The 26,878-nt window shown below is 49.3% G+C and overlaps 2 protein-coding genes, 1 long non-coding RNA gene and 1 pseudogene across 3 annotated transcripts; 3 read left to right on the top strand and 1 right to left on the bottom strand.

Annotated features, from left to right (window-relative positions):
* The first annotated feature begins 2,266 nt into the window (after positions 1–2,266).
* Positions 2,267–6,821, top strand: LOC141041411 (uncharacterized). Its single transcript, XM_073507557.1, has 3 exons — positions 2,267–3,328; positions 3,441–3,621; positions 4,885–6,821. Exons 1-3 carry the CDS (start codon positions 2,267–2,269, stop codon positions 6,819–6,821), a joined length of 3,180 nt encoding a protein of 1,059 aa, XP_073363658.1.
* Positions 6,822–7,207: 386 nt separating this feature from the next.
* Positions 7,208–11,404, top strand: LOC141041410 (cysteine-rich receptor-like protein kinase 44; annotated as a pseudogene).
* Positions 11,405–12,074: 670 nt separating this feature from the next.
* LOC120974773 (uncharacterized) lies at positions 12,075–12,722 on the bottom strand. The gene is made up of 2 exons (XR_005770108.3): positions 12,557–12,722; positions 12,075–12,367 (listed from the first exon to the last, which is right to left on the bottom strand). It is a non-coding gene; the product is annotated as an uncharacterized lncRNA (long non-coding RNA).
* Positions 12,723–22,891: 10,169 nt separating this feature from the next.
* LOC109757900 (oxalate--CoA ligase) lies at positions 22,892–24,956 on the top strand. Its single transcript, XM_020316745.4, has 2 exons — positions 22,892–23,211; positions 23,342–24,956. Exons 1-2 carry the CDS (start codon positions 23,005–23,007, stop codon positions 24,728–24,730), a joined length of 1,596 nt encoding a protein of 531 aa, XP_020172334.1. The 5' UTR covers positions 22,892–23,004; the 3' UTR covers positions 24,731–24,956.
* The last annotated feature ends 1,922 nt before the right edge of the window (positions 24,957–26,878 follow it).

The following is a 26,878-nucleotide window of genomic DNA, read 5'->3' as shown; positions in this document are numbered from 1 at the left end:
GGGAGTAATACGTACTCCCCTAACAAATATGGCCCTGTTACTCAAAAAAAAAACAAATATGGCCCTGGCCGCGTACGATGCTGACTCTGCTGCCACGTTGACATACAGATGTGTGTCCCACTTGTCAAAACATGGGAGAAAGAAATAGGAATAGTATGTAAAATTGAAATGGAGCGCGGTGGCCGACAAGGGACCGAGATTGAGGTTGGCACGTATGCACGAGTTGGCCAGCCTAGCCATGTGGAGTGAATTGCAAAAAACCACCTGGTCGCTAATCATTTGCAAAAATCACCGCGCATTCAGTAAACATTTTGCAGTTTGCACTGAACAGGTGATTTAGCCCATTTAATCACTTTCTGACATGTGGGGCCGGACTGTAAGGAGCTGACTTGGCAAAATAATCACACACAGACCCCTAGTAGATTTTAAAAAACTCAATCAGCCCCCTGGACCATGCCCGGCAGAGCCCGGCTCCCGTCGCCGCCGCCGGAAGACGCCCGCCGACCGGGCGGTCGCGGAGACGAGGAGGAGGTGGAGCGAGGAGGAGATGGATAGGAGTGAGCTGGCGAGCGCGGTGGCCGGCGGCGACGGTGAGCAGGCCGGCGCGTCCCCAGCAGAGCGCCATGGCCTCCTGCTCCGTGAAGACGGCCGGTTGCCAGACCTCGAGCATGGCCCGTCCTCGTGGCAGCCCTAGCTCGCCGGTGGAAGAACCCATCTGCATGCCCCTCTGGACCGGCATCCCCCGCGCGATGAAGCTCCGTGGCCTGGAGTTCCTCGGCCATCCCAGGCACCCACCTGGATCTGTCGGGGTCACCCACCTGGAACGCGAGCACGGGGTCGCCGGCCACCGCCCAAGCCATGCACAAGTTTGTCGAGGAGACAGTGGTGCTCGCAACCTTGCGCCCAGGCCGTGCACGGGTCCGCCCTCGCGGTCCACTCCTGCAGTCCCAGAGACGCCCACGGGCAGTACAGCCCCGCCAATTCCGACGACGACTCCAGCGGCTGCTGCGCCACGGCTGCCGCCAATCCTGCGGTTTCTGTCATCATAAGCCATGGCCACCGCCCCCGGAGGGGAAGGGGGCGGCGTGTCGCCGTCGTCCGGTGATGTCGCATCCTCATCGGCGGCCCCCTGTCGCTGCGCGCGAGGTAGGAGATGCCCTCCGTGAGGGAGGGGGAGGGGCTTGATTGCTTTTCTTTTATAAGATCCAGGGAGGTATATGTCAATTTGTTGCCAAATCAACTCCTTACATTCCGGCCCCACTAGTCAGAAAGTGGTTAAATGGACTAAATCACGTGATCAGTGTTTTTTGCAAAAGGTTTACTAAATGCGCGGTGATTTTTGCAAATGATTAGCGACCAGGTGGTTTTCCGCAGATGAAGCCTCAAATGTGATGGTTTTTTGCAATTCACTCGGCCAAGTGCGCTTCATCGGGAGATGGCCGATGGCGGGCCGTGTTCCTGTTCAAAATAGTGTATCAGAGTTCCCCTCACCACACCACAGGAAGCATTCTCTCTGCCGAGACAGCACTCCTCTGCCCACGCTTCGTCCTCCTCCGGCCTCCGCTCCGCCCTACTGGACTGGATCGGCGCCGGCGGATCCGGGCTCCAGATCGAATGACTCCTCGCTGGTGAGTGTCAGGCCATTCCGGCCCGCATCGTCAGCCGGACTGCATAGCGCCTCAGTCCTGCGCATCTCTGATTATGCACAAGCGTTCAAATTGCTCGTGCAATACAAGTGGGGAACTTGCTCTGGCTTCATCGATCGAGGCGACACCAGAGCTCAGATTGCCAGCTTGTATTCACCACCAATATGGCTGTGTGTTGTTAGACTAAGTATATATTAGATATACGTGTTGTAACATAACTTGTATTTGTACGGTTCCCTCTTATAAATATATGACAACCGTACCCATTAAGGGTATCGAGCATCGTTCCAAACCCTAATCTGTGTAACATGGTATCAGACGACGCGTTCGGTCCGCGCCGTGCTTCCGCTTCCTCTACCGCCGCCGCGTCGGCCTTCGCCGCCGCGCCGCCTCCGTCAACCCTGGCGACGGAATCGCCGTTCATGGCGTCTACCCCGCTCGCCTGGGCCCGTCCGTCCGCATCGGGGTCGCGTCCTCCAGCGCCCCGATCGCCTGCGCCTTCGATCGCCCGTGATGCCGCCCTACCGTCGCACGCGTTTGATCCCGCGCAGCTACCTTACGGCGCCGCTGCGAACTCTGCTGCGCCGCTGGCCTCAGGCCCTCGTGGCACTCCCGTCCAAATGTCGTACGGTGGGCCGTATCCAGCGCAGTACGTCGCGTCGTCGTCGCCGTATGTCGCGCCGGCACCGTATGCTTCGTCCTCCGCGGTGCCCTACGAGGCGCCGTATGGCGCGCCCTACGTTGTCTCTGTGCCGCATGTCGCGTCGCTGCAGCCCTACGGCGTACCTCCTACGGTGCCCTACGGTCATCACCAACACTACCGTACGTCTCCGTCGGCCGATGCGCTGATTCCGTACAGTGCTCCTCCGACGTACGACTCGCAGCTCTCCGCATTGGTGGCTGAACCAAGACCTTTCCACTTCGCTCACCTGGTGACGGTGAAGCTCTCTGCTGACAACTACCTTCTGTGGCGCGCTCAGGTGTTGCCGCTGATGCGTAGTCACTACCTTGAGGGGTATGTCGATGGTACGCTGCCGTGTCCCCCGGCCATGGTTCCGGTACCCTCGGCCGCTGGTGGCTCCGTCATGGTGTCCAACCCTGCTCATCGTCGGTGGATCGCTCAGGATCAAACTATTCTGGGTGCTATTCAGTCCTCGCTCACACCCTCCGTGGCCGGCATGGTGGTCTTTGCCGCGACGTCGAGGGATGCATGGGCCACGCTCGACTCCAGCTTTTCCTCGCAATCGCTGGCCCGTTCCTCTGCCATTCGTAATAACCAGCTGGGTGAGGTCAAGAAAAATGACCTCTCTGTCACGGCCTTCTTCAACAAGGTCAAAAGTTTGGCTGATACACTGTCGTCTATTGGGAAGCCTCTTCGTGATGAGGAGTTTACTTCGTTCATTCTCAATGGGCTTGATGAGGACTATGATTCTCTCGTTGAAAACATTAATGGACGTGACACACCGATGCCGCCTCGCGATCTCTATGCACGCCTTCTCAACACCGAACAGAGGCTCCCTGCTCGCCGCTCCGTTGGCGTCTACACGGAGGGCCCTTCTGCGAACACTGCTCTCCGCGGGGGCGCCCGCGGTGCCAAGCAGAAGGCGCCGCCGACCTCAGGCAACCAACCCCGTCCGCCCGCTCCACCTCCGATGGCTGGCCGCAAGCGGCTCCACTGCGAGGCATGTGGTGGTGGGGTTGAGTGTCAACTCTGCGGCATCGAGGGGCACTTGGCGTCTCGCTGCCATCGTTGCTTTAAACGAGATTTTCTTGGCATTTGGGAACAATGGGAAGGGCAATGAGAAGCAAGCTGCTCTCGCTACACCGGATCCCGGGTTCACTCCTTCATACTCGGTGGATCCTGCCTGGTACATGGATACGGGCGCTACGGACCATTTGACGAGTCAGCTTGACAAGCTGGCCACTCGCCAGCCCTACACCGGTCACGATCAGGTCCGCACGGCCAATGGATCAGGTATGCCCATCTCACATGTTGGTCAGGCATCTCTTCTTTCACGTACCACTAAAACCTTGCATCTGCTTGATGTCCTTCGTATTCCCTCAGTCACACGTAGTTTACTCTCGGTTCCTAAATTAACTCGTGGCAACAATGTGTTTGTTGAGTTTCACCCTTTCCATTTTTTTGTTAAGGACCGGGACACGAGGGAGGTTCTTCTTAGTGGTCGAGCTCGCGACGGCTTATACGCACTTGATGTGCCACGAGTCTCTCAAGTTTTCAGTGGTGTTCGGGTGTCGTCGTCGCAGTGGCACTCTCGCCTTGGCCACCCCGCTACTCCCATTGTGCGCCATGTGCTTCATCGCCATCATCTTCCTGTTGAGTCGAGTAATAAGGAGTTTCTAGTGTGTGATGCTTGTCAACAAGGCAAGAGTCATCAGTTGCCTTTTTCTGTATCAAGTCGTGTTGTCACGGCTACTCTTGAGCTTGTGTTTTCAGACGTGTGGGGCTATGCCCAAACTTCTGTTAGTGGTCACAACTATTATGTCAGTTTCATCGATGCTTTCAGTCGCTTTACTTGGATTTATCTTATTAAGCGCAAATCTGATGTGTTTCATGTCTTTATGCAATTTCAAGCACATGTTGAACGATTGCTTAAGCACAAAATTATCCATGTTCAGTCAGACTGGGGGGGTGAGTATCGTAACCTTAACACCTTCTTTCAGAAGCTTGGCATCTCACACCATGTGTCTTGTCCTCATACACATCAGCAGAACGGTGCAGCTAAGCGCAAACACCGTCACATAGTTGAAACTGGCCTGACACTTCTTGCACATGCCTCTGTCCCGTTTCGGTTCTGGAGCGATGCTTTTGTTACTGCCTGTTTTTTGATAAACAGGATTCCCACACGACGCCTTCACATGAAGTCTCCACTCGAAGTGTTGCTTAATGAAACTCCAGATTACTCCCTCCTCAAAGTGTTCGGCTGTGCGTGTTGGCCGCATCTTCGTCCGTACAATAAGCATAAACTTGAGTATCGATCTAAACAATGTGTGTTTCTTGGGTACAGTCCTCTCCACAAAGGTTACAAGTGTCTTCACATCCCGTCAAATCGTATTTACATTTCTCGTGATGTTGTGTTCGATGAGACTGTCTTCCCGTTTTCCACGCTCACATCACCCACCGATACTCCTGTCACTGAGTTGCACTCTTTTCCAGTTTTGCCTGATCAATTTGTGGATGCTGCATATTCTCCTCTGTTGTTGCCTAACCATGGTGCAGGGACTGGACGAGGCGCTCGACTTGAGCTTCTGGATGATGATATGGCCACAACTGCGCCAGTTGCTGCCACGCCGGATGAGGCGCTCGACGAGGCTGCCCCCGCCACTACCCCGCTTGACCCCGACGTCGATCACGCGTGCATGCCCCATGCACGAGGATCCGACGGGGTGACCAAGTCGCCGGGGTCAGCGGCCTCGCTGTCGCCTGGGCCGGCCGAACCTGCGGAGCTGTCGGCCGGGCCGGCTGGACCCGCGGCGCTCTCCCCTGAGCCGGAGGCCTCGCAGGTCACCGAGTCTTCGTCGCCTGGTCCGTCGACGCCGATCACGCCCGGTCTGTCTTCGCCGACCCTGACCGTGCCACCGGATGCGCCTGTTGACTCGCCCGCCGGTGCGTCCTCCTCGCCGCTGATGGATAGTGGCTCCTCTGGTATGGCAGCTCCAGCGCCACCTCCGCCTGTCGTCCTGCGTCCCCATACTCGCAGCAAAAGTGGCATCTTCCAACCGAAGAAGCGCACTGACGGCACTGTCGCGTGGGTTGCGGCCTGTGTGGCACATGCTGAGGCTGACCCTACGACTGAACCACGACATTTTCGAGCGGCGCTTGGCATCCCGCATTGGCGTGCTACGATGGAGCAGGAGATTCATGCCCTTCAAAGAAACAACACTTGGCGTCTTGTTCCACCTCCATCTGGTGTTAATATCATTGACTCTAAATGGGTATTCAAGGTGAAGAAACATGCTGATGGCTCCATTGAGAGGTACAAGGCACGCCTGGTTGCCAAGGGGTTCAAACAACGGTATGGCATTGATTATGAAGACACATTCAGTCCTGTTATTAAACCAACTACTATTCGTGTTCTTCTCTCTTTGGCTGTTACTCGCGGATGGTCGCTTCGACAGCTTGATGTTCAGAATGCCTTTCTCCATGGAGTTCTGGAAGAAGAGGTTTATATGCGTCAGCCGCCAGGTTTTGTTGACCCTGCTCAGCCACATCATTTATGTCGTCTTGTCAAAGCTCTCTACGGTTTGAAGCAGGCCCCGCGTGCATGGCATGCCCGTCTTGGCGCTGCTCTTCGTGCGCATGGGTTTGTTCCTTCTACAGCAGACACGTCTCTGTTTATTCTACAGCGGCCTGAGGTGACTATGTACATTCTGGTATATGTTGATGACATCATCCTTGTCAGTTCGTCTGCTTCTACTACAGACCGGCTTGTGTCCTCGCTTGGTGCTGAGTTTGCTGTTAAGGATCTTGGGAGACTGCATTATTTTCTGGGCCTAGAGGTTCTTCATTCTGATGGTGGCTTGACTCTTACTCAAAAGAAGTACTCTCAGGATCTCCTGCGTCGTGCAGGTATGTTGCAGTGCAAGTCTGCTACGACTCCCATGTCTGCTACAGACAAACTGACAGCTCTTGCTGGTGACTTGCTTGCTCCTGAGGATGCCACAGAGTACCGCAACATTGTGGGTGGACTGCAGTACTTGCTCATTACTCGACCAGACATATCATTTGCAGTTAACCGTGTGTGCCAGTATCTTCATGCACCACGTGATTCTCACTGGTCAGCTGTTAAGCGCATCTTGCGCTATGTTCGTCACACTGGTTCATATGGTCTCCATCTTCAGCCTGCGCGTTCTGGACTGATCTCAGCATTCTCTGATGCCGACTGGGCTGGTTGTCCTGATGATCGGCGATCCACGGGGGGACATGCTGTGTTCTTTGGGCCTAACTTGATCGCCTGGCAAGCTCGCAAGCAAGCTACGGTGTCTCGGAGTAGTACCGAAGCTGAGTACAAAGCTGTTGCTAATGCCACAGCTGAGATCATGTGGGTGCAGTCATTGCTTCGAGAGTTGAAGGTCTCCCCAACTCAGCCGCCTGTTCTTTGGTGTGATAACATCGGTGCAACATATCTTTCATCCAATCCAGTATTTCATGCCTGAACGAAGCACATCGAAGTTGACTATCATTTTGTGAGGGAACGTGTTGCTCAGAAGCTCCTTCAGATTAAGTTTGTTTCTTCGAAGGATCAGCTTGCTGATATTTTCACTAAACCCTTGCCCTTGCCTTCTTTTGAAGGATGTCGTCGCAATCTTAACCTTCTGAGTGTTTCAGGACATAGTTAAGATTGAGAGAGGGTGTTAGACTAAGTATATATTAGATATACGTGTTGTAATACAACTTGTATTTGTACGGTTCCCTCTTATAAATATATGACAGCCGTACCTACCAAGGGTATCGAGCATTGTTCCAAACCCTAATCTGTGTAACATGTGTGTCATGGTCGTATGGGAAAAAGAAACCAATGTGTGCTTATGACCTCACGCCCATGGATGAGCAGGGTTCTGCGAGTACTTTTGTCGAGCTTGCCTTTGATAACTTTCGGTACCCTCGGCAGTCAAGGAGAAAGATCTGAACCCGGTGTGGAACGAGCGCTTCTACTTCGATTTGTCTGATCCGTCTAATCTCCCTCAGCATCATCTCAAAGCATATGTCTACCACGTCAACAGACTATTCAATGCTTCTGAGTCCTTGGTTGGCAAGGTCAGAGTTGATGGGACCTCATTCCTGCCCTTACATGATGCTGAAGTCTTGCTTTATCCATTGGAGAAGCGTAGGATGTTCTTTGTCAGAGGGGGATTGGCTCTCAAAGTATACACTACTGATGACACCTCCATCAGACCTTCAAACCCTTTTCTGCCAGTGGATACTGTAATATGCTCTCGAGATGTTCATGTTTCAAATGACCTGGAATGCGTATTACGGGGTCAGAGTTCAAGACTACACAATATACCATTGCAATATTTGAAAGAAACCACAAAAAACTTCTCTCAAGAGCGAATGGCCTAGTCGATGGACTCGTTCCTCGTCTAGTTGATGGGGGAGTTCCCATTTTACAATATGCGGACGACACTATTCTGTTCATGGAGCATGATATTACAAAAGCTCGAGACATGAAATTAGTTCTATGTCTTTTCGAACAATTGTCGGGGCTAAAAATAAACTTTACCAAGAGTGAATTGTTCTGCTTTGGTCGGGCCAAAGAGGAGCAAGACACTTATACACAACTGTTCGGCTGTGAATTAGGTTCTTTGCCCTTTAGCTATTTGGGCATACCGATTCACCATCGAAAGCTCTCCAATAAAGAGTGGAAATGCATCGAGAATCGCATTGAAAAGAAGTTTAGCTGTTGGAAGGGCAAGTTAATGTCGTATGGCGGTCGGCTCGTGCTCATTAACTCTGTCCTTACTAGTATGCCCATGTTCCTGCTATCTTTCTTTGAGGTACCCAAGGGGGTACGGAAGAGACTAGACTTCTTTCGATCTCGAGTCTTTTGGCAGTCAGATGAGGCCAAGAAGAAATATCGCCTAGCAAGGTGGGATATATTATGTCGTCCCAAGGATCAGGGAGGTCTCAGTATTGAGAACCTGGAAATTAAGAATAAATGCCTTATGAGTAAATGGCTTTACAGGTTATCAGTAGAGAATGACGGTATGTGGGCACAAATATTGCACAACAAATATTTGCACACGAAAACTCTTGCACAAGTTACCGCGAGGCCTAATGATTCGCCATTCTGGAAGGGGCTTATGAGAACGAAATACTTTTTCTTTCGTAGGACCAAATTTCTAGTTGGCAATGGGATGAAAACTAGATTTTGGGAGGATGCATGGCTAGGGGAGACGCCATTAGCCATACAATATCCAAGCTTGTATAATATTGTGCAACGTAAGGAGGACTATGTAGGCACAATATTACAATCGGTCCCCTTAAATATTCGGTTTAGGCGATCTTTAGTAGGGGGCCGTTGGAATTCATGGATGCACTTGGTATGTCGATTGATGGATGTACAATTATCTGATCAACCGGATTCATTACACTGGAAGTTGGCTACAAACCGGGTGTTCACGGTAAAATCGTTTTATATGGATCTTATTAATTTTGGCCCAATCCCGAGATCTATTCACATCTCGAAGGTCATGGTTCCCTCGCGTATTAAGATCTTTATGTGGTTTGTACACAAGCAAGTGATCCTTATCAAAAATAATTTGCTAAAGCGACGATGGGTAGGCACTTCACGATGTTGTTTTGTGATCGATGAAACGATACAACCTCTCTTCACAGATTGCCCTCTCGCAAATTACTTTGGCGAACGATTCATATAGCCTTCAACATCATCCCTCCAGTTAGCATTGAATCGTTATTTGGGACGTGGTTAGCTAGGGTGGATTATACTATTGCGGCTCGTATTCAAATCGGAATATGTGCATTTATGTGGGCTATATTGAAACTGCAGGAATGATATGATCTTTAACAGACAACATATTCTAAACTTTTTGCAGATCATCTTCAGAGCCACGGCATGGATCCATACGTGGTCCTTACTCACTCCTGCGGACTCCAGGGAGCCATTGGTTACTGGGTGCAACCAATGGAAGATGGTAGCACGGGCTATATTCAACGTTTGGATGGCAGTCGCATAATAGGATGGGAGTCTAGGGCCCTAGTCCTTTGTTTCATACCGGTTGTGGCTACGAGTTTTTTTATTTCTTTATTTTGCTCCTTTTGCGAGATGAAACTCTTTGAAGACTTTGTGTTACTTTCAGACTTTTAATAATATGGTTGCATGCATCTTTTAGATGCAGAGGCCGGGGGCATTCCTCCTTTTCCAAAAAAAAAAAGAGCGAATACTTTTGGACAATGTGGTTTTGGTGTTGTATACAAGGTAAGATCGCAACATATATTGTCTTTATTTTATTTCAAACTCGATTTTTATCTCAATTACAAATATATGTAGCTAGAGTTGACCCACATCCATAATCATCTGGTGCTACATGGAGTGTTGCAAAATGGTGAAATGATTGCTGTGAAGAAAATTGTGTCGTCATTTAGGCCAGGCCTGCAAAAGCAATTCGAGAATGAGGTTTTATCATCTTATGATGCTTAAGCACCCCAATATAGTGCGGTTTGTAGGCTACTGCTATGAAACACAAAATTCGTGCTTAGAGTATGACGGGAGATACGTTTTTGCGGAGATGGCTGAAAGGTTACTTTGCTTGGAGTATCTGGCCAAGGGAAGCCTCGATAATTATGTATCAGGTATGACATTCGATATGGTATTTATTTTCTTGGTTTCTTCTTAATTTTAGATTGTAGCATGTTAGGTTTGAACTTTGCTCCAAAAGATTGTATTTCATTCACATATACCGGGTGTTGCAATAGGTAAATATGTTGTGTGGGTATAAATCTAAAATGGACAAATGAATATAAATCATAGACTTTTATAGCTCTTGCATATGTGGATATATTATCTAGAGAACAACAAAATAGTTTTTCAGGATACATTTATGAGAACGCTCTTCTTGTGGTCACAAATGCAGATGAATCTTCTAGACTTGATTGGAGCACACGCTACACTATAATCAAAGGGGATTTCCTATGGCTTGTGTTACCTTCATGACCAGACTGACAAGCCTATTATTCACTTGGACCTTAAACCCGCGAACATATTGTTGGATGACAATATGGTACCCAAAGTTACAGACTTCGGTCTATCAAGACTGCTTGATCAACAGACTATTTGCACTTCATCTCGTGATGGAACATTGTGAGCTAGTGCCACTTTTCAAACCATTACTTTTATTAATAAGCAAGATGTGTTTTTTACGGTAACCAGAATTCTATTCATGTTGTGAGTCAGTGGTTACATGGCACCGGAATTCCTACACGAAGGTACAATTACACCAAAGTTAGACATATTCGGTTTGGGTGTAATAATCATGAAGGTCGTAACAGGACACAGGGACTACCCGGTTGTTGTTACTGAAGCATCTTCAGATGACTTTATCGAGCTTGTAAGGGCATGGCCAATGCTCCACCGTGGAGTGATGCCCCAGCTATCCACGTAGGTTCGGATGGTCCAGCATGCTGCTTGCAGGCCAAAGCGGCATCCGGCCTACAGAAGAACAGGATTCCTCGGCTGAGAAAGGTATGAAAGCAAGGGAAAAAGCAAGCCAGTGAGATGTGCTGCTCACGATCTTCCCATTCCGGGAAACAGAGCAGTGAAAACGCTCACGATAGAGATTGAAAAAGTGCTCACCAATGATGGCAGCTTGGGGTCACGGGTTGGGCACCGGCTAGATGAAACCATCGTCCTTGCCGGTTCGTGCACATGTGGAGCATGGGGCAGCACCTAGGTGCTGCCTCCATTGTACATGCTCTAAGGGAATTTTGTCTCATATTTCAAAACGGAAGTCTTTGTTTCACAGACCCGATGTTGCATTTTACCTTTCGCACACTAACTTTCTAGTTGTGTGTTCTGATTCTGCAGGCCCTTACAAAATGGAGAAATATGCTACAAAGATCACTGGGACATCGATCCCTAGAAACAGACTTGGAACAAATAAAGAGATGCATGCATGTTGGTCTAATCTGTGTGAATCCCGACCGCACCAAGAGGCCTCAGATGACAGAGGTTATCCGTATGCTTGAAGAAGTAGAAAGTACTCTCTCCATCCCAAAATAAGTGTATTAACTTTAATTAGTACAACAACTTTAGCAAAAGTTGTACTGAAATTAAGACACTTATTTTAGGACGGAAGGAGTATTGAACTGCGACATTAGCAACGAGGCAACATATACAACAGTCCAGGTATGATCACTCAGCAGTCACGCGTGAGCGTGTGTGTTTTGCTAGTCCTCTCATACTCTTGTTAGCATTGTGCTTGAACATCTGCATATCTAAACCTTGCATTCATATGTGAGTCGTGTAGTGAGCCGCTGCATCGACACTTGCCAGAGTGGGTGGACCGATGCAGAACATGACCTGGCAGTGATGTGTAGCGTGATGAGCCGATGCGTCGATCCCAACCCGTTCTAAGCGGTCGTCCATGCAGACCATCGCGGGGGTAGTCGTGGCATACTCCACTCGCCTGGCCCTGGATACCACTATAGATTTGAACAAGCGTACTCCATACTCCACTCGCGGGTATAGTAAAAGTACAGTGATTTTAGCCATAGCTTACATGTAGAAACTAGCACTGGCGGTTCAGACTCTGGTTACCAAACCTAATTTACTTCATCAGTTGTTCCAAGATTCCATTATTTTTCTTCCCCTGATCTTTTCGGATCTCCTGTAATCCACTCCACTCCATCCAGTTTGATTAGTGCAGATCTGTTAGTAATAAGGAATAGTATTTGCTAGAGTCTCAACTTATTCCATTCCTCATTATCATTTCTTCATACTACAGAGTGTTGTTAACTTATTGCTTGTTACATCATACATCCTGCATCAATTGCAAGCATGTTGTAATTTAGCACTCTTTCTTGCAGAGACAACGCATAAAAAGGGGTCTGGCGCGGATCATGGCACACACCCCTTCGGTAAAGCCCTCTTTCTGGCAGGCCTTGGCACATGGAGCATACTTGCATAAGGAAGCCTTGCCGGTATAGGTCTTGCTGAACTTGCTGCATGTGTCGGCTTCAGAGCCTACAAAACAATGAACACACAATATGGTGTGTCAAAAAGAAAAAGAAAGAAAAGCTATGATTTTCTATAGAAAAACAAGACAGAAAGAAGTGGCTTGGAATACAAACTTCACATGTGACTAGCAAATGTGTACATCATGCATGGAAGAAGTGCATTGCTCTATACGTGAAATTTTCAAACAAGGCTTACCAGGAACCAAGAGGAGTTGCATGAGCAGTAGCAAGCATAGCAGGCTTGGCACCTTGAGGTCTCCCATCTCTTTAGGCATAACTTGTAACGACGGCAAGTAATTAAGCGAGTATAGGATAGATGCACATCCAACTAGGCTACACGATCTGTTTTAGGCACTGATGATGTGACCTAAAGAAAAATAAATGTCAAAGATATAACGTTTGCATGATCCTATCTTGAAGATATGCATGACAGAATAACGTTGAAATGTGCATGGATGTGCACCCACCCTAGAGAGCCATGTCGGTGCTCAATTGTATAGAGGCGTGTTTGGAAAATGGTTCTGTACTCCAAATATCCAATTCGGCTCCCGAGCTAATCTACACCCTGTGAACAGTAAAATCAAAACAAATACTAAAAAAAATCTAATTTTTTTGTGGTGAAAGATGCTTGCGTGCGTGATATCTATGCCAAGTTCCAGCTCATTCGGGCGTCTGAGTAGCTCTCAGCAAAAGGAACAAAATCAGGTCCGAATAGTGCAAAACAATTAAAAAAATCATAGACCCCAAATTTGTGTCTTTTGCTAAGAGCTCGTCAGGTGTTGAAACGCGCTGAGTTTTTGCACGGACATCAAGAACTCGAGCATCTTTCACCACAAGAAAGTTTGGATTTGTTTGAATTCTTTTACTATTATTGGTGAATTTACTGTTCATTTGAGCCCGGGAGCCAAAACGCCCGGTCTTTCTGTACTCCCACTTCTCATGTACCACTTAGAGAATTGACTATATCTTTTATTTTTTTTATTAGTAGTGGAGGATCTTTATGTTCAACACATTCATGTGACGTCAGATTGCAAGGTTGCGGTGGGGCCATAAAGAAGGGAAGTTCTGATAGCTATGGAGCCATTATCTAAGAATTCATGGAGCATGCTAGGAATTTTATTACTTGCAATTTTTTCATGAATTTAGGAGTTCGAATATTGAAGCTCACGACCATGAGAAGAATGCCATTTCTTTAGAGGTTGGCCGCCATGCTTGGTAAGGCCACCCCGGTAATCTTCTTTTCGTCCCTGTAAACATTGTGATAGATCAATAAACAACTTCCCGGATTTGTCTAAAAAAAACTCAGCTTGTTTTTTGTTTGCCCATGCTTTTTTTCTGGTGCAGCTATGTTGTTTAAGAAAAAACAGATATCCATTTTTGAACTAAAAATGATCATGAATTTGAAAATGGTTACTGATTGAAAAATGTTCATGAAATTTAAAAGTTTTACGAATTGGAAAAATGTTCCTGAATTTTTTTAAAATTGTAAAGTTGGAAAATGTTAACAAACTTTTAAAAAGTTCAAGGATTTAAAAATTCAAGAATTTCTAAGAATTTCACCAATTTGAAGAAAGGTTGCATATTTGAAAAAGTACACACGTATCTAAAGAAGAATCTTATGAAATTTGAAAACAGTTCACAAATTTTAAATATATTCGTAAATTTATTCAACTATAATGGAAAAGGATATAAAGAAAAAACTGGAAAGAAAATAGAAAATAAAACAAACGTCCAATAGCTTATTTATAAGCTTCCCAAAACGAGAAACAGATCTAACGTTTTGGCCCACAAAGCACGCACAATCATCTAAAAAAAGAGAAAAGGACGGATCACGCAAGGCTATGATAGCGTTTTGTGGCGCTCAGAGCGACTTGTAGCGGGCTGGCCCAATAATCCTCTAGATAAATTCTGAGAGAAACGTGACTTATACTCAGGACAAAAACGATAACAAACCGTAGCCACTAACCACTTGACCATACTCACTTAGCTGTGAGTTATTAGGAAACAATGCTATTTGACCTTGTAATAGTACAACATAAATACACATTGTATGTCCAATATAAATTTTTGAAAAAGAAAGCATAAATTTGAGATAGAATTCTTAAAAATATTGAGAACAACCAAGAATCTGAATAAAGTTCGCGAACTCGAATACAATTCACCGGTTTTTGAAAAAAAGTTCACGGATTTCAGAAACGTTCATCGACTTGATAAAAAAAAGTTCATCCAATTTTGAAAAAAGTTCATCGATTTTGAAAAGGATTCATCAATTTTGGGAAAAAAAATTCATCAAAATTGAAAAAAAGTTCATCGAATTTAAAAAATGGTCATCGATTTTGAAAAAAAAAGTTCATCAATTTTGAAAAAAGTTCATCAAAACTGAAAAAAGGTTCATCGGATTTGAAAGAAGTTCATAAAAATTAAAAAAGTTTATCCATTTGGAAAAAGTTCACGGATTGTAAAAAAGAAAAAATATACAAAACATAAAAATTCACAAATTTGAAGAAAGTTCATGAGATTCAAAAGAAGTTCGTGAATTTGAAAAGTATGAATTTAAGAAAATTCACGAATTTTGAAAAAAGGAAAGAGAACATGAAAAGAGAAAGAGAGTATGCACAAACAGGTCGCGGTTTTTCTACGTTATTAAAGATGTATAAAAAAAGAAACATGTCACTAACAGGTTGCTAGTCCGGTTGGTTACTTCCTTACGTACTGATGAAACTCGAGGTCTGCTGTCTGAATCCTATCACCCATGATTTTATTTTTGCGATTTACATGTCAGAAGAAAAAATATATGTGGGCCGGCCCAGCTTGCGGGAGAGGGTGTGTGCTTTTAGGCGCCCGCTAGCAAAATGGCAACGGGCGCCTGAAGTGCCAAATAGGGATTGCGCGGCTATTTCGTTGTTTACTCGATGTGGAAAGTGGCATCGCCTGAAGGGAACCGGTACTGGGCCGGCTAGGAAACCACATGGTTTCCACGTCTTTTTCTTTCATTTGCTTATATTTTGAAAAATACGACTCCTTTCGTTTTTAAATATAAGTCTTTTTAGAGATTACAATATGGATTACATACGAAGCAAAATGAATGAATGTACATTCTAAAATATGTCTATATATATATACGAGAGAGGCGTTTTGTTGGCCGCGCCACATGAAGGCCGATATCTAGGCCGTGTGTAACAGGGCTGTGATGCGTGCTGCTTTGTTTCCATTTTCTTGTACACTCGCTATTAATTTGCAATACATAAGTGCCATGGCCTCCAGTGCTGTATTTGTACACGGGCCTGGTGTCCGGTGGCTGTTGCATATGCTGTGGTTGAGTGCGCAGAGAGCAGACCTTTTACAGTTGAGACGTGACTACTCGCTGCATTTACTGCCGCTGCGCCTTGAACAGTGAGGGTTAGACGATGACCGTGTAGACGGGGCTGACAACACGGAAGCAACCAGTTGGTTACGGGTAGATCGATAATTGAAGAAATCTAAACCAATCCAAAAGCTAAAACATGTCGTTACGTGAAAGACGCAAAAGCATTCGTATTAGGCATGCTTACACTTAGAACTGACATGATTCAAACTAGGACATACTAGTACATGATTAAAGCCAAACAGAGATACGTCCACCAGCACGTGTGTCAACATGTAGAACTAATCTGGGCTAAGCTCGCATCTATTTGGCACATGAGCAGCCAAAGGATTCATGTCCATGTCAGAAGCAAGATGGCGAGGATGATCATGACAAGTCTGGTTCGCACAAGAACATGGCGATCGAGTCAATCCCATGTAGTACTTCCCCGTGACTCCTTCCCTTTTGCCACTTTGTCACACAAAAACAATCTTTACAAATGATAGATGAAATACATGGACACCCCTTTTACCTGTTTGACTGAAACATAGCTCAGCCTCAACCCAAATCAGGATGGACCCGTGAGACCTCCATTGAAAATATCTTGCTTCGATCTGGTTACTTTACAACAATTACCTATGTAACCAGTAGTACTACTACTCCATAATTGTATCTGTGTATGAGCCGAAGGGCAGCGAGCTGCATCATGCGGCGGCGGTGGCGGCGACCAGCAGCAGCATGCGCATCGCCAGCGATAGTGCACAAGCAACAACAGCGGTGGCGCTCAAGCAGCCTGCGTAGCAGCAGCACGCGGCGCCCCGGCGGCAGAGCACGACCCTAACCCTAGCCCCTAGGTGACCGGGCAGGGCAGCGGGAGACATTCGCCGCCGTGGAGGACAGTAGCAAGTCGCCATCGCCGTCGCCGTTGTCTGCGACCGAGATCTCCTCATCGGTTCCTGGTCAATCTAGCGACAGGGGTATTCTGGACATTTTATCTGGGATCCGCGTGACCAAGGGCAAAATATCAATGTTTCATGTAAAGAGTGGCTATAGGAGTGCGGGGTTTCTGCTCCCGGGATCAGCTGCACCCGCGCTGACGAAAAAAATCAAAACAATCCTAGAAAATTCAAAAAATTCCAAATTTTTTGGGTGGTAGATAATTTGATGCGTGAGGTTCGCTGCAAATTTCAACTCATTTGGACATTTGAGCAGCTCTCTGCAAAAAAGACAAAATCGGGGTCAGTAAAAAAGCTTACTGTTCACGCACTATTTTGACCCGATTTGTCTTTTTGCCGAGAGCTTCTCAGATATTCAAATGAGTTGAAATTTGGAGCGGACCTCACGTATCAAATTATCTACCACACAAAAAAAATAGATTTTTTGAATGTTTCTACTAATTGTTTTGAATTTTTTTCTGACCGGGAGCAGATGAACCTGGGCACCGATTTGGATTTTCGGTGGCTATAGATCAATTACAATGTAAACGGTGGCAAATTGCCAAAGTGTAAAGAAAATTGTGGCAAAAAAAATCAAAAAGCCCCTTTTGAACTGTGCGGGGCCCTGCTGTGCCTACTCGTCTACATAAGCTGCCGCTGTTTAGCTCTGGCAATACAGGAGCCTGAAAAAGGTACGACGCTGAAATACAGCAAAGGCCTGCCTGAGTGGCGCTGATAAAGACGACGGCAGACGCCACAGATTTCGGCCTCCATGTAGCGCGGCCACCAAACGGCATTTTCGTATATAGATTCTATGTAGTTTATATTGAAATCTCAAAAAGGTAAAAACAGTGAATTCGGCCTACTTTACGCTAGCGAGGTCGATCGACACTTGTAGTGTGGCCCTGCCCGCGATCTGGACTGTTTGGATGGAACTCCCGAGCTGCGGCCGCTGGCAGCAGCAGATGGAGCTCCACACGTGCACCTTTTGACGTCGCCAGAGCGCGCCGAACACATACAAATGCCGACCTCGGCTGGGGACTACCGGATCGACCGCACATACGAAACGCGCCAGCGCGCGCACTGGCCGGGTGTCCGTCGATCACTCACGTAGTACCTCCGTTACGCTCTGGTCGGTCTCACGCCGATCGAATGAGACGGCATCTGCAAATGTGCACGCTCGCATCCGGCCGTCTCTTTTCCTTGGCCGTCAGTCATCTACTCGCCATGCTATATCCCCAACCACCGGACGACAGATGTTCTTCCAGGCGAGCAACGGAATATGCCACCAGCCCAGTCGATCGGCCAAAATTTTACTGTACTGACCATCAGTACAGTGAGAAGGGCGGGCTGAGTGTTAGGCGCTGCACAGTAAAGTGCAATGCCTTGCTGTCAGACGCTGCACATTAGGGATCAACTGGGTGAAATATTTTTAAAAAGAGTTTAGTTTGTGAAATAGTTTCGTATTGAGATCAAATTTGTGTCTTTTGCCGGACGAGAAGACCTATACAAAAGGTGACGAAATCGATGAAATCACTGTGGCTCTTGCAGCACAAAGAAACAGCGATTTGATCGAGGTCGATCGACCCCAGACAGACCACAGGCGTGATGCGCCTATGCGGGCCAAACGGACTTTCTTCCGTAAATCACTCGCAACACCAGCACCGGCTGCGGCTGCGGCTGGGTGCAAACAATGCATGGTGGGCCTGTGGAAGGGAAGGGAAGGGAAAGGACGGAGCAAGCAACGTAGACGTAGTCTGATCTAAGGTAGTACTCCCTCCGTTCCTTTTTATTCTGCGTATAAAATTCGATCAAAGTCAAACTACATAAAGTTTGACCAAATATATATAAAAAAATATGAATATCTACAATACTAAAACTATATAGTATGAAAATACATTTCATGGTGCATCTGATAATATTGATTTTATATTGTGAATGTTGATAATTCTTAAAATAAAGTTAGTCAAACTTTACAAAGCTTGACTTTGATCAAAGTTTATATGCAAACTAAAAAGAAATGTAGGGAGTACTAGGTGACGTAGGCCTAACGACCTGTACGCCCGCCCACCCGCGGTCTGGATCAGTCAGTTGGGAAAGAGCCGGACGACACGTATGGGCTCATGGCCCGTATTCACGCGGGCCCATCTGGTGGAGGCCCCTGCAGCGCACGCGATCGTATTCGTTCCTCCCCAATCCTTGCCTGCCTGTCCACACACTGAACGATCTTGATCTACATCTTTTTTTTTTGAATTTTATCTACATTTTTCTAATAGAGGTGAAAGTTTTACCTCATCTCATTAAAAAGAAGAGGAATCCACAATGGTTCAAAGAGATACATTACACCTCAACAAATGAAAGAGAAAACAGCATACTCTCTCGCGGTATCAAAGTACAGAAACACTTCACCATTTCTTATTGTTAGATTATTTGCTGAGATTATGCAACTGCTATTCGAATCTTATGTAATACACGTGAACATTATTCGATTTGATGCGGAAATTAGTGGATAGTGGTGTGATCAGGTCCATGGGATGTCACACTTCTCCAACCTCCAAGATGGGCCATGGCGCGCCGCGGCAGGCGCTCAGGCGGCCCCGCTGCTAGATTGCGGCGAACCAAGAAGAATCACGCGGACGGGAAGTCATCACTGCCAAACATCTCAGAGACGAGGTCATGGTCGCCGGATCCGAAGCCAAAGAGCTGAGAGCCCGAACGACCAGGGGTGCTACTGCCGCCGCTGCCGTTGCAGCACCAGACCAAAATCACACTGATCAACCAATGCCAATGCCGAGATCTCCGTCGAGAGGGAGCGAGGATCGGGGATACTTTTATTGCCTTGGGCTGCGCCGCCGCCAGGCACACAAACCCACACCCTATTTACACACCGGATTGCCAGATCTGGGGTTCCCGTGCCCTTCCGCCGCCAAAGCGTCCGGAGAAGGGAAAGAGAACCCACGGCGACGCCGAGGAAACGGGAGGGAAACTAAGCCGCCGCTCACTTCGCCTTTCTCTTCAGCAGCGGTTCCAAAACGGGTCGTAAGGTGCGCCTTTTGCGGTTCTAGCACATTTGTTAGTCCAAGGTACTACGGTAGTTGGGAAATGTCCACTGGTCCACCACACACCACAATGGACGAGAGCATCTACGTTTTACTCCCTCCGTCCCATAATATAAGAACGTTTTTGACACTACATTAGTGTCAAAAACGTTCTTATATTATGGGACGGAGGGAGTATATTTTTAGATTAGAAAAAGACGGAATGACTTGCCACGTCACACACGCGCTTTTCCACCGAGAGCGACAGCAAACTAAACTGAAGGTGGTCGAGGTCGACGGATGGGACGGCGCAACGGCTTCCCGATCTGATCTAACGTACGTCTCCTCGTCGTGATCACCATCATCCGTGACGGCACCCCCGCGCTCTGGATGGGTCGATCGGTTGGGCACGTATGGGCGCGGGCGTAGGCGCATCTGGTGGAGGCCCTCGTCATTGAGCCCTAGGCGAACCAGCAGCAATAGTCAGACCGGCTGCATCGGTCGTCCATTCATGCCCGGCCCCAAACGCACCTGCGGCGGGGCAAGGATGGTCGGCAACACCTTGCCCAAAATGGGTAGTCGGCACCCGGACCGGCCGCGTCTTTATCTGCATGGATCCATTCCGGACTTGGACGCACGCACCACCGGGCCCCTGATTGAGCACGAGTCGACATAGTGTGCACCTTTTTTTTTCGTTGCAAATCATAGTGTGCACCTATGTTTGTACACGAGCCTTTGCTAGATATCCAGTATCTCATCACTAGTTAAGAGCGTCTCTAATCTTCCTCTAAAAAATTAACTTCCAAAAAAGTCAGCTTGACATCTTTGACCGGCTTTTTATTTTTATTTTTTGAGAAGAACCATGCTTACTGATCAAAGTTCACCACAAGGGAGATATAATTTCCCCTGCAAAAAAAAAGAGATACAATTTAAATCCTGGGGTTGGCCAAACATGGTGCCCACGATTCAACGACATAGCAAACTTGCCTAACAGATGGGCTTCGGCAGTCGATGCCCGACCCTCAAAACTAAGAAATACATTAAAATTCTCCGATCTACGAATAATTTCTGCTACTATCTGGCCATGCTGTCCACCACTTCACTCCCCTTCTTGATGTCCCTTGCCACTTGTTTTGAATCGGTTGCCACCATGAAATCATGAATAAGATGATCACCTGCTAAGGCGAGCGCCTCCCTACATGCAATAGCTTCCAACGGTGCCACCTCTCGAACTCCATGATTTACTAGAGCCGAAGACCCTAGGTAGTTTCCTGCGTGATCTCTACATAGTGTCGCGGCAGTTCCTCCGATACCATCTCTCCTCACACATGCATCAACATGGATTTTCACAAAGCCAAGCGATGGCCCTCTCATATGGACTGGTTCAGTTCTACGTGTGAATGCAATCGAACGAGTGCTTGTAGGTCGTGACATCTCCCCTAGTTCTGAAATAAGAAACTTTGACAAAACGATTTGTCGATAGCAGGCTCTGGTATTCCCCTTCATGTGTATCGCCTTCCGTCGTGCCCACCACGCCGCCCATAAGGTGACGGCCAGCTTCACAAAAGATTCATGGGGCATCGACTCCATCATTTGGAACAACCTGTGCCTTGCACTAGACTCCGTGGTAGCTACCATATGCTCAGCAATGTCCTCATCAACTAGTGCCCAAACACAACGCGGCATCGAGCACTCTATAAGCGAACGTCTCCAGACATCCTCCATCCCACAAATTCCACATGCACTGAAAGTGGCCATATTGCGTCGGCAGCGGACATCTTCAGTTGGCAAGGATTGTTTCGCCAAACGCCATAAGAACATTCTGATTTCTCCGGATACTTGTGTTTTCCACATAGATTTCCACGCAGCCTCATCTTGTCCCAAACTTGAAGATCCCGCCGTTCCATAAATCCGCGCCTCTCTTCTAAAGTAGGCAGTGCTTGTCCCGTCGTCCGCTAGTGAGCTGACGTGCGAGCAAATTTGGTAACACCCGATTCCGGCCATTAGTTGGGGGCATGTCATGGCATGTCCACCGCCGCCAATTGGAGTTAACAAATCGAGCTGGGCTGAGGTGGACATGTGTTCACTTGCTTGCCCCGCGATCACAGTCATCAAGCATGAGGTAAAGTGAAATGCAAGGGACAGAGAGACACTCAACTGTATTTCAAAAAAGGCCACGCAGATATAGAAAATTAAGACTGACCAGTGGCCAACAGGTGGGCACAAGTCACCTGGTATTTCTTTTGCCGATACGTGCAGACTAGTCTGGATGGGACTTGAGTTTCATTCAAAGCCGCACAGTGCCGTACTAGGGAGCAGCGGCCAGGGAAGGAAGGGAATGAAGCTTCCTTCCCCTCTTCTCCGGTCCGCGCGTGATGGCGAGAGGATCGGTGGATGGAGCTCTTTTGATTTTGGCTCGTCCACAGATCAAACCAAGGCAGCCAAGGTGGTCGGCAGGCACCAAATTAAAGCTGGGCCCCGGATGAGCTGCTGGTCGACCTCCACACCTACGTACACGTTTCTGCATCTTCTTTTTTTTTTTTTTTTTGGCAAACGATGATGATTACCTGATGACTAAGCCAGATGGAGTATTATTTTTGCTGAGGAGTAAAGGATCATAATTATACGACGACGGTCGACAGGTGGTCGCCGTACGTCGTCGTGTGACTCACTTGCCTTCTCGAAGGTCCTGAGAGAGCTACCACCACTCTGCGACGGACGCGGTCGTCGCGACACTTGGCACCTGCACCGTCACGCGATATGTATACACGCAGGCTCGTTAAACAAAGGAAACTCGTAGCACATCAGAAAACACACATCATCGGCACCGCCACGTCTCAAATCGCGGCCATACGTTTACTACCAGAAGACGAGTTTTTCTGATGTCAGAATCTTTATCTTCTTCAGTCCGTTTTTGACACGTCCCCGGTTCCGTTAACCGAAAGAAACCTCCCCGTCCGTGATCGTTCCGTTCCGTTTATATACATGATCGTCATCGCGTACCTGCATAACAGCAGCCAGCAGCTAGTACGTAACAAAATTTCGATTTGGGTTTGGGTTCCTGCCCTGCCAAGAGGAACAAGACGAGTCCCCATCGCAGATTAACAACCATCGCGACGCGAATCTCCCGGCGGGCCCGCACCGGACCGGCGCCCACCAGCCGCCGGCGAGCTGACCAAGCGAACCAAAAGCGAAACCGCCTCCACTCCGTGTCCGTTTATAAACCGGCACCATCGGACGACACCAGCCAGTCACGCCCAGGGTAGAGAAAGCAAAGCAAACACATTGGCGCACTCCACGCATCATCGCTAAGCCGGATCCATCATCCATGGAGGCCCTCACGCTCACCTCCCTCCTCAAGGCCGCCGCCGCCGCCTTCCCCGACCGCCGCGCCATCGCCGTCCACGGCAAGGTCGACCTCACGCATGCCGCGCTCGACGCCCTCGTCGACGCCGCCGCCGCGCGCCTCGCCGCCGGCCCCGACGGGGTCCGCCCCGGCCAGACCGTCGCGCTCTGCTTCCCCAACACCGTCGAGGTAACCAATTTCTTGATCAATAACCGTCTATATAAATAAAACTATCCATCAATGGATCGATCTGGTCGATCGATCGTCGTCCCAGGCGGCTCTGTTTCTCAATTCGTCTCTCTTGATTTCGCGCGCGCAGCTGGTGGTGGTGTTCCTGGCGGTGATCCGCGCGCGGGGCGTGGCGGCGCCGCTCAACCCGGCCTACACGCAGGACGAGTTCGAGTTCTACCTCTCCGACTCGGGCGCGCGCCTGCTCGTCACCGGCGCCGACGGCAACGCGCCCGCGCAGGCCGCCGCCGCCAAGCTCGGCCTCCCGCACGCCGTCGCCGCCACGCTCACCGACGCCGCCGGCCCGCTCGGCCTCACCGGCCTTGCCGGGGACGTCCAAGATAACCACCACCCCGCGCCCCAGAACGGCACCGTCCAGCATAAAGAGGAGAACGAGCCGTCGGACGTGGCCCTGTTCCTGCACACCTCCGGCACGACGAGCCGGCCCAAGGGGGTGCCGCTCACGCAGCGCAACCTGGCGGCCTCCGTCCAGAACATCCGCGCCGTGTACCGGTTCGCCGAGACGGACGCGACGGTGGTGACGCTGCCGCTGTTCCACGTGCACGGCCTCATGTGCGCGCTGCTGTCCTCGCTGGCGTCGGGCGCGTCGGTGGCGCTCCCGGCCGCCGGCCGCTTCTCGGCGTCCACGTTCTGGGGCGACATGCTCGCGGCCGGCGCCACGTGGTACACGGCCGTGCCCACCATCCACCAGATCATCCTGGACCGGCACGCGTCGCGGCCCGAGCCGCGGTACCCGGCGCTCCGGTTCGTGCGCAGCTGCAGCGCGTCGCTGGCGCCGGTGATCCTGGAGCGGCTGGAGGCGGCCTTCGGGGCGCCGGTGCTGGAGGCGTACGCCATGACGGAGGCCTCCCACATGATGACCTCCAACCCGCTGCCCCAGGACGGGGCGCGCAAGCCGGGGTCCGTGGGGCGCGCGGCGGGGTCGCTGGAGGTGGCGGTGCTGGACGAGGCCGGCAGCCAGGTCCCCGCCGGCGAGCGCGGGGAGGTGTGCATCCGCGGGCCGAACGTGACGGCCGGGTACAAGACTGCGGACCCCGGCGCGAACGAGGCGGCGTTCCTGCACGGGTGGTTCCACACGGGGGACATCGGCGTGATGGACGGCGAGGGGTACGTGAGCCTCGTCGGGCGTATCAAGGAGCTCATCAACCGTGGCGGCGAGAAGATCTCGCCCATCGAGGTGGACTCGGTGCTGCTGGGCCACCCGGACGTGGCGCAGGCGGTGTCGTTCGGCGTCCCCGACGAGAAATACGGCGAGGAGATCCACTGCGCGGTGATTCTGAGGGAGAGCGTGGCGCTGGGCGAGGAGGAGGTGGTGGCCTTCTGCCGGAAGAACCTGGCGGCGTTCAAGGTGCCCAAGAAGGTGTACATCGCCGCCGACCTGCCCAAGACGGCCACCGGCAAGATCCAGCGCCGCATCGTCGCGCAGCACTTCTTCGCGCCCGCCGCCGCCAAGGCCTAGAAGAGCTCGTCGGTCCGTCGGTCTTTTGTCTGTTTGTTTACGTCGACATAGACAAAACAGGGGATTTATCATGAAATTGCGCGCCACATGACATTGAAGACCGATAAAGGTTGTTGATTTGATTGATGAAGATTACTACTACTATACTTTTTCACCGCCGTGCAGTAACTGCAGTGCATGCCGACGAATAAACCATGGTCGTGTCACCCACGTCATTCTTTTCTCTGAAGGAACATGACAAGAAACTGCACCCGTGAATAGGAGCCCGTGAGCGCGCGCCGGCCATGATCACGGGTCGCTTTTACTGGTCAAAGTATGTACATATATACAGAGAAAATGGAAGGATTGGTTCATGGTTGTTTGGTTTCGCGTCGTGTCGTGTCGTCGAAGCACATGCTGTGGGATATTCTGGGAGCTTACACTCGTCGTGGCTCGCGTGGATTGACATCTTTTTGGGGTTGAGGAAAGTGATGGTCGGGTTGAGACGGTGTAAGCGACAAATAATTGTCGCGTCGTCGAAATGATCTCGCGTCTCGTCGACCACCGCGGTCGCCGTCGACGGAACGGACAACACTCAATCGACTTGTGGCTGTTGGCGAGTGGCCGGCGACGGCGACATTCCCTTGGACTAGCCCAAATATATATACTCCCTCCTTCCTAGTAGAATATAAGACGTCGATTGACTTTTCTGGTTTTTGTTACACAACTTTGACTATGGATTCCATGTATTATGTCTACAAAATTAGTATGCAAACATATGACATAAAATTGTTTTGAAAGATAAATATGACAATGCCGTGCCGTGCAAAGTCAATCACGTCTTATATTTTAGGAAGGAGGGAGTATTTTTCAACAATTGGCGTCAAATATTCGGTTTCGTCGCGGATTATTCTCTATACTTATACTACTTAAAAAGAACGTAACATTCATATTTCACCCTTTCTTCGTCAATCTCTTTATATATCTGGCTTTTATTTCCTTTGTCCCAACACGACTTGGAAAAGTCTTCCTCCCCTTGATCTCCTTCGGCAAGCCCGTCAATTCGCCTCCTCTCTGCTTGCCGCTCCAGCGGCCGGTGGTGGGGAGAAAAATCCTGGTGTCTCGACTACCGCTAGTAGATAGGTAGGGTTTTACTCTTCGCAGCGGCGACGCTCCTTCTTCGAGTCGATGTTTCAGGCTCTGATCCTCGTCAAGTTCGTTCGTTGGGACGAATTAGAAAGAGCTCGGGTGTAGATTCCTGCCAGCTCCTTTGGGCGGCGAGGTTAGGGCTATGCAACGGCGATAGTTGATGTCAAGTTCTTCAGATTGATTCAAGGATTCAAAGGCGACGACTGCGGCTCGAGGGCACTGGTCCTTAGGGGCACATGCACGAAGACTTACCAGCTGTCATCGACAAGATCAAGCCGGCTCCGGCATGGGAGCAGCGATAGCAGTGCGTCGGCAGCTCGTTCTGGAGGCGGCAATGGTCGTTCGGTTGTCAATGGACCTTGATGTTATTTTAAATTGAAGACCTCAACTTTAGTGACTCCATTTTCAATAGAAGACCTCAATTAGTTGTGAGCCCTTAAAAATTAGTAAGCATATTGTATAGTATAAAAGAATTGAATGAGAGTGCTTTGAGAAATTGTTAACCTGGTCAAAATTGGGTGACCCAGTTTCAATTGAAGATCTCACTTGATTGTGAGGCACTTTAAAATTAGAGAGCTTAGAGCATCTACAGCTGGACCTCTCGTATCGTATCTGTCTCAAACGCCCGGGCAGGCCGTCCGGTCAGTGCCTGATCACAAAAAATCAACCCAACTGGACCACTCAAACTGCGGACAAACGTCTAGGTTGACCGACACCCGTCATATCCAGCCCAAATATAGGGCAGATATGGGGCGGCCTGGGCATGCCCGGGCGCGTCCGCCTGACCCGCTCGGCCCACCACGGGCCCCACAAAAAACCCCAATCTGGACGACAAGCTCAAACCCTAGCTGACTCTGTCCCTCTCTCTCTCGCTCCGTCCACTCCTCTCCCTCACCCTTTCCGATCCCATCCACCACGATGAGCAGCTCCGGCAGCGACTCCGGCTCGGAGCTCGACTACGAGGAGGAGATGGCCCTCCGCATTGCGCTGGAGCGGTTCAAGGTGGGGACCGGCGGCAGC

This window comes from Aegilops tauschii, chromosome 2 (assembly GCF_002575655.3).
Source record: "Aegilops tauschii subsp. strangulata cultivar AL8/78 chromosome 2, Aet v6.0, whole genome shotgun sequence".
Taxonomy (NCBI): Eukaryota; Viridiplantae; Streptophyta; class Magnoliopsida; order Poales; family Poaceae; genus Aegilops; species Aegilops tauschii.
The sequence above is the reverse complement of the archived record's forward strand: the minus strand, read 5'-3'. Positions and strand labels throughout refer to the sequence as shown.

Bases quoted from the DNA above. Each gene is read 5' to 3' on its own strand.
- LOC109757900 (XM_020316745.4), top strand. From the start codon at position 23,005: ATGGAGGCCCTCACGCTCACCTCCCTCCTCAAGGCCGCCGCCGCCGCC. The intron at 23,212-23,341 runs GTAACCAATTTC...TCGCGCGCGCAG, and splicing joins GCTTCCCCAACACCGTCGAG to CTGGTGGTGGTGTTCCTGGC.
- LOC141041411 (XM_073507557.1), top strand. From the start codon at position 2,267: ATGTCGTACGGTGGGCCGTATCCAGCGCAGTACGTCGCGTCGTCGTCG. The intron at 3,329-3,440 runs GCATGTGGTGGT...AACAATGGGAAG, and splicing joins GCAAGCGGCTCCACTGCGAG to GGCAATGAGAAGCAAGCTGC. The intron at 3,622-4,884 runs GTATGCCCATCT...ACCATGGTGCAG, and splicing joins CCGCACGGCCAATGGATCAG to GGACTGGACGAGGCGCTCGA.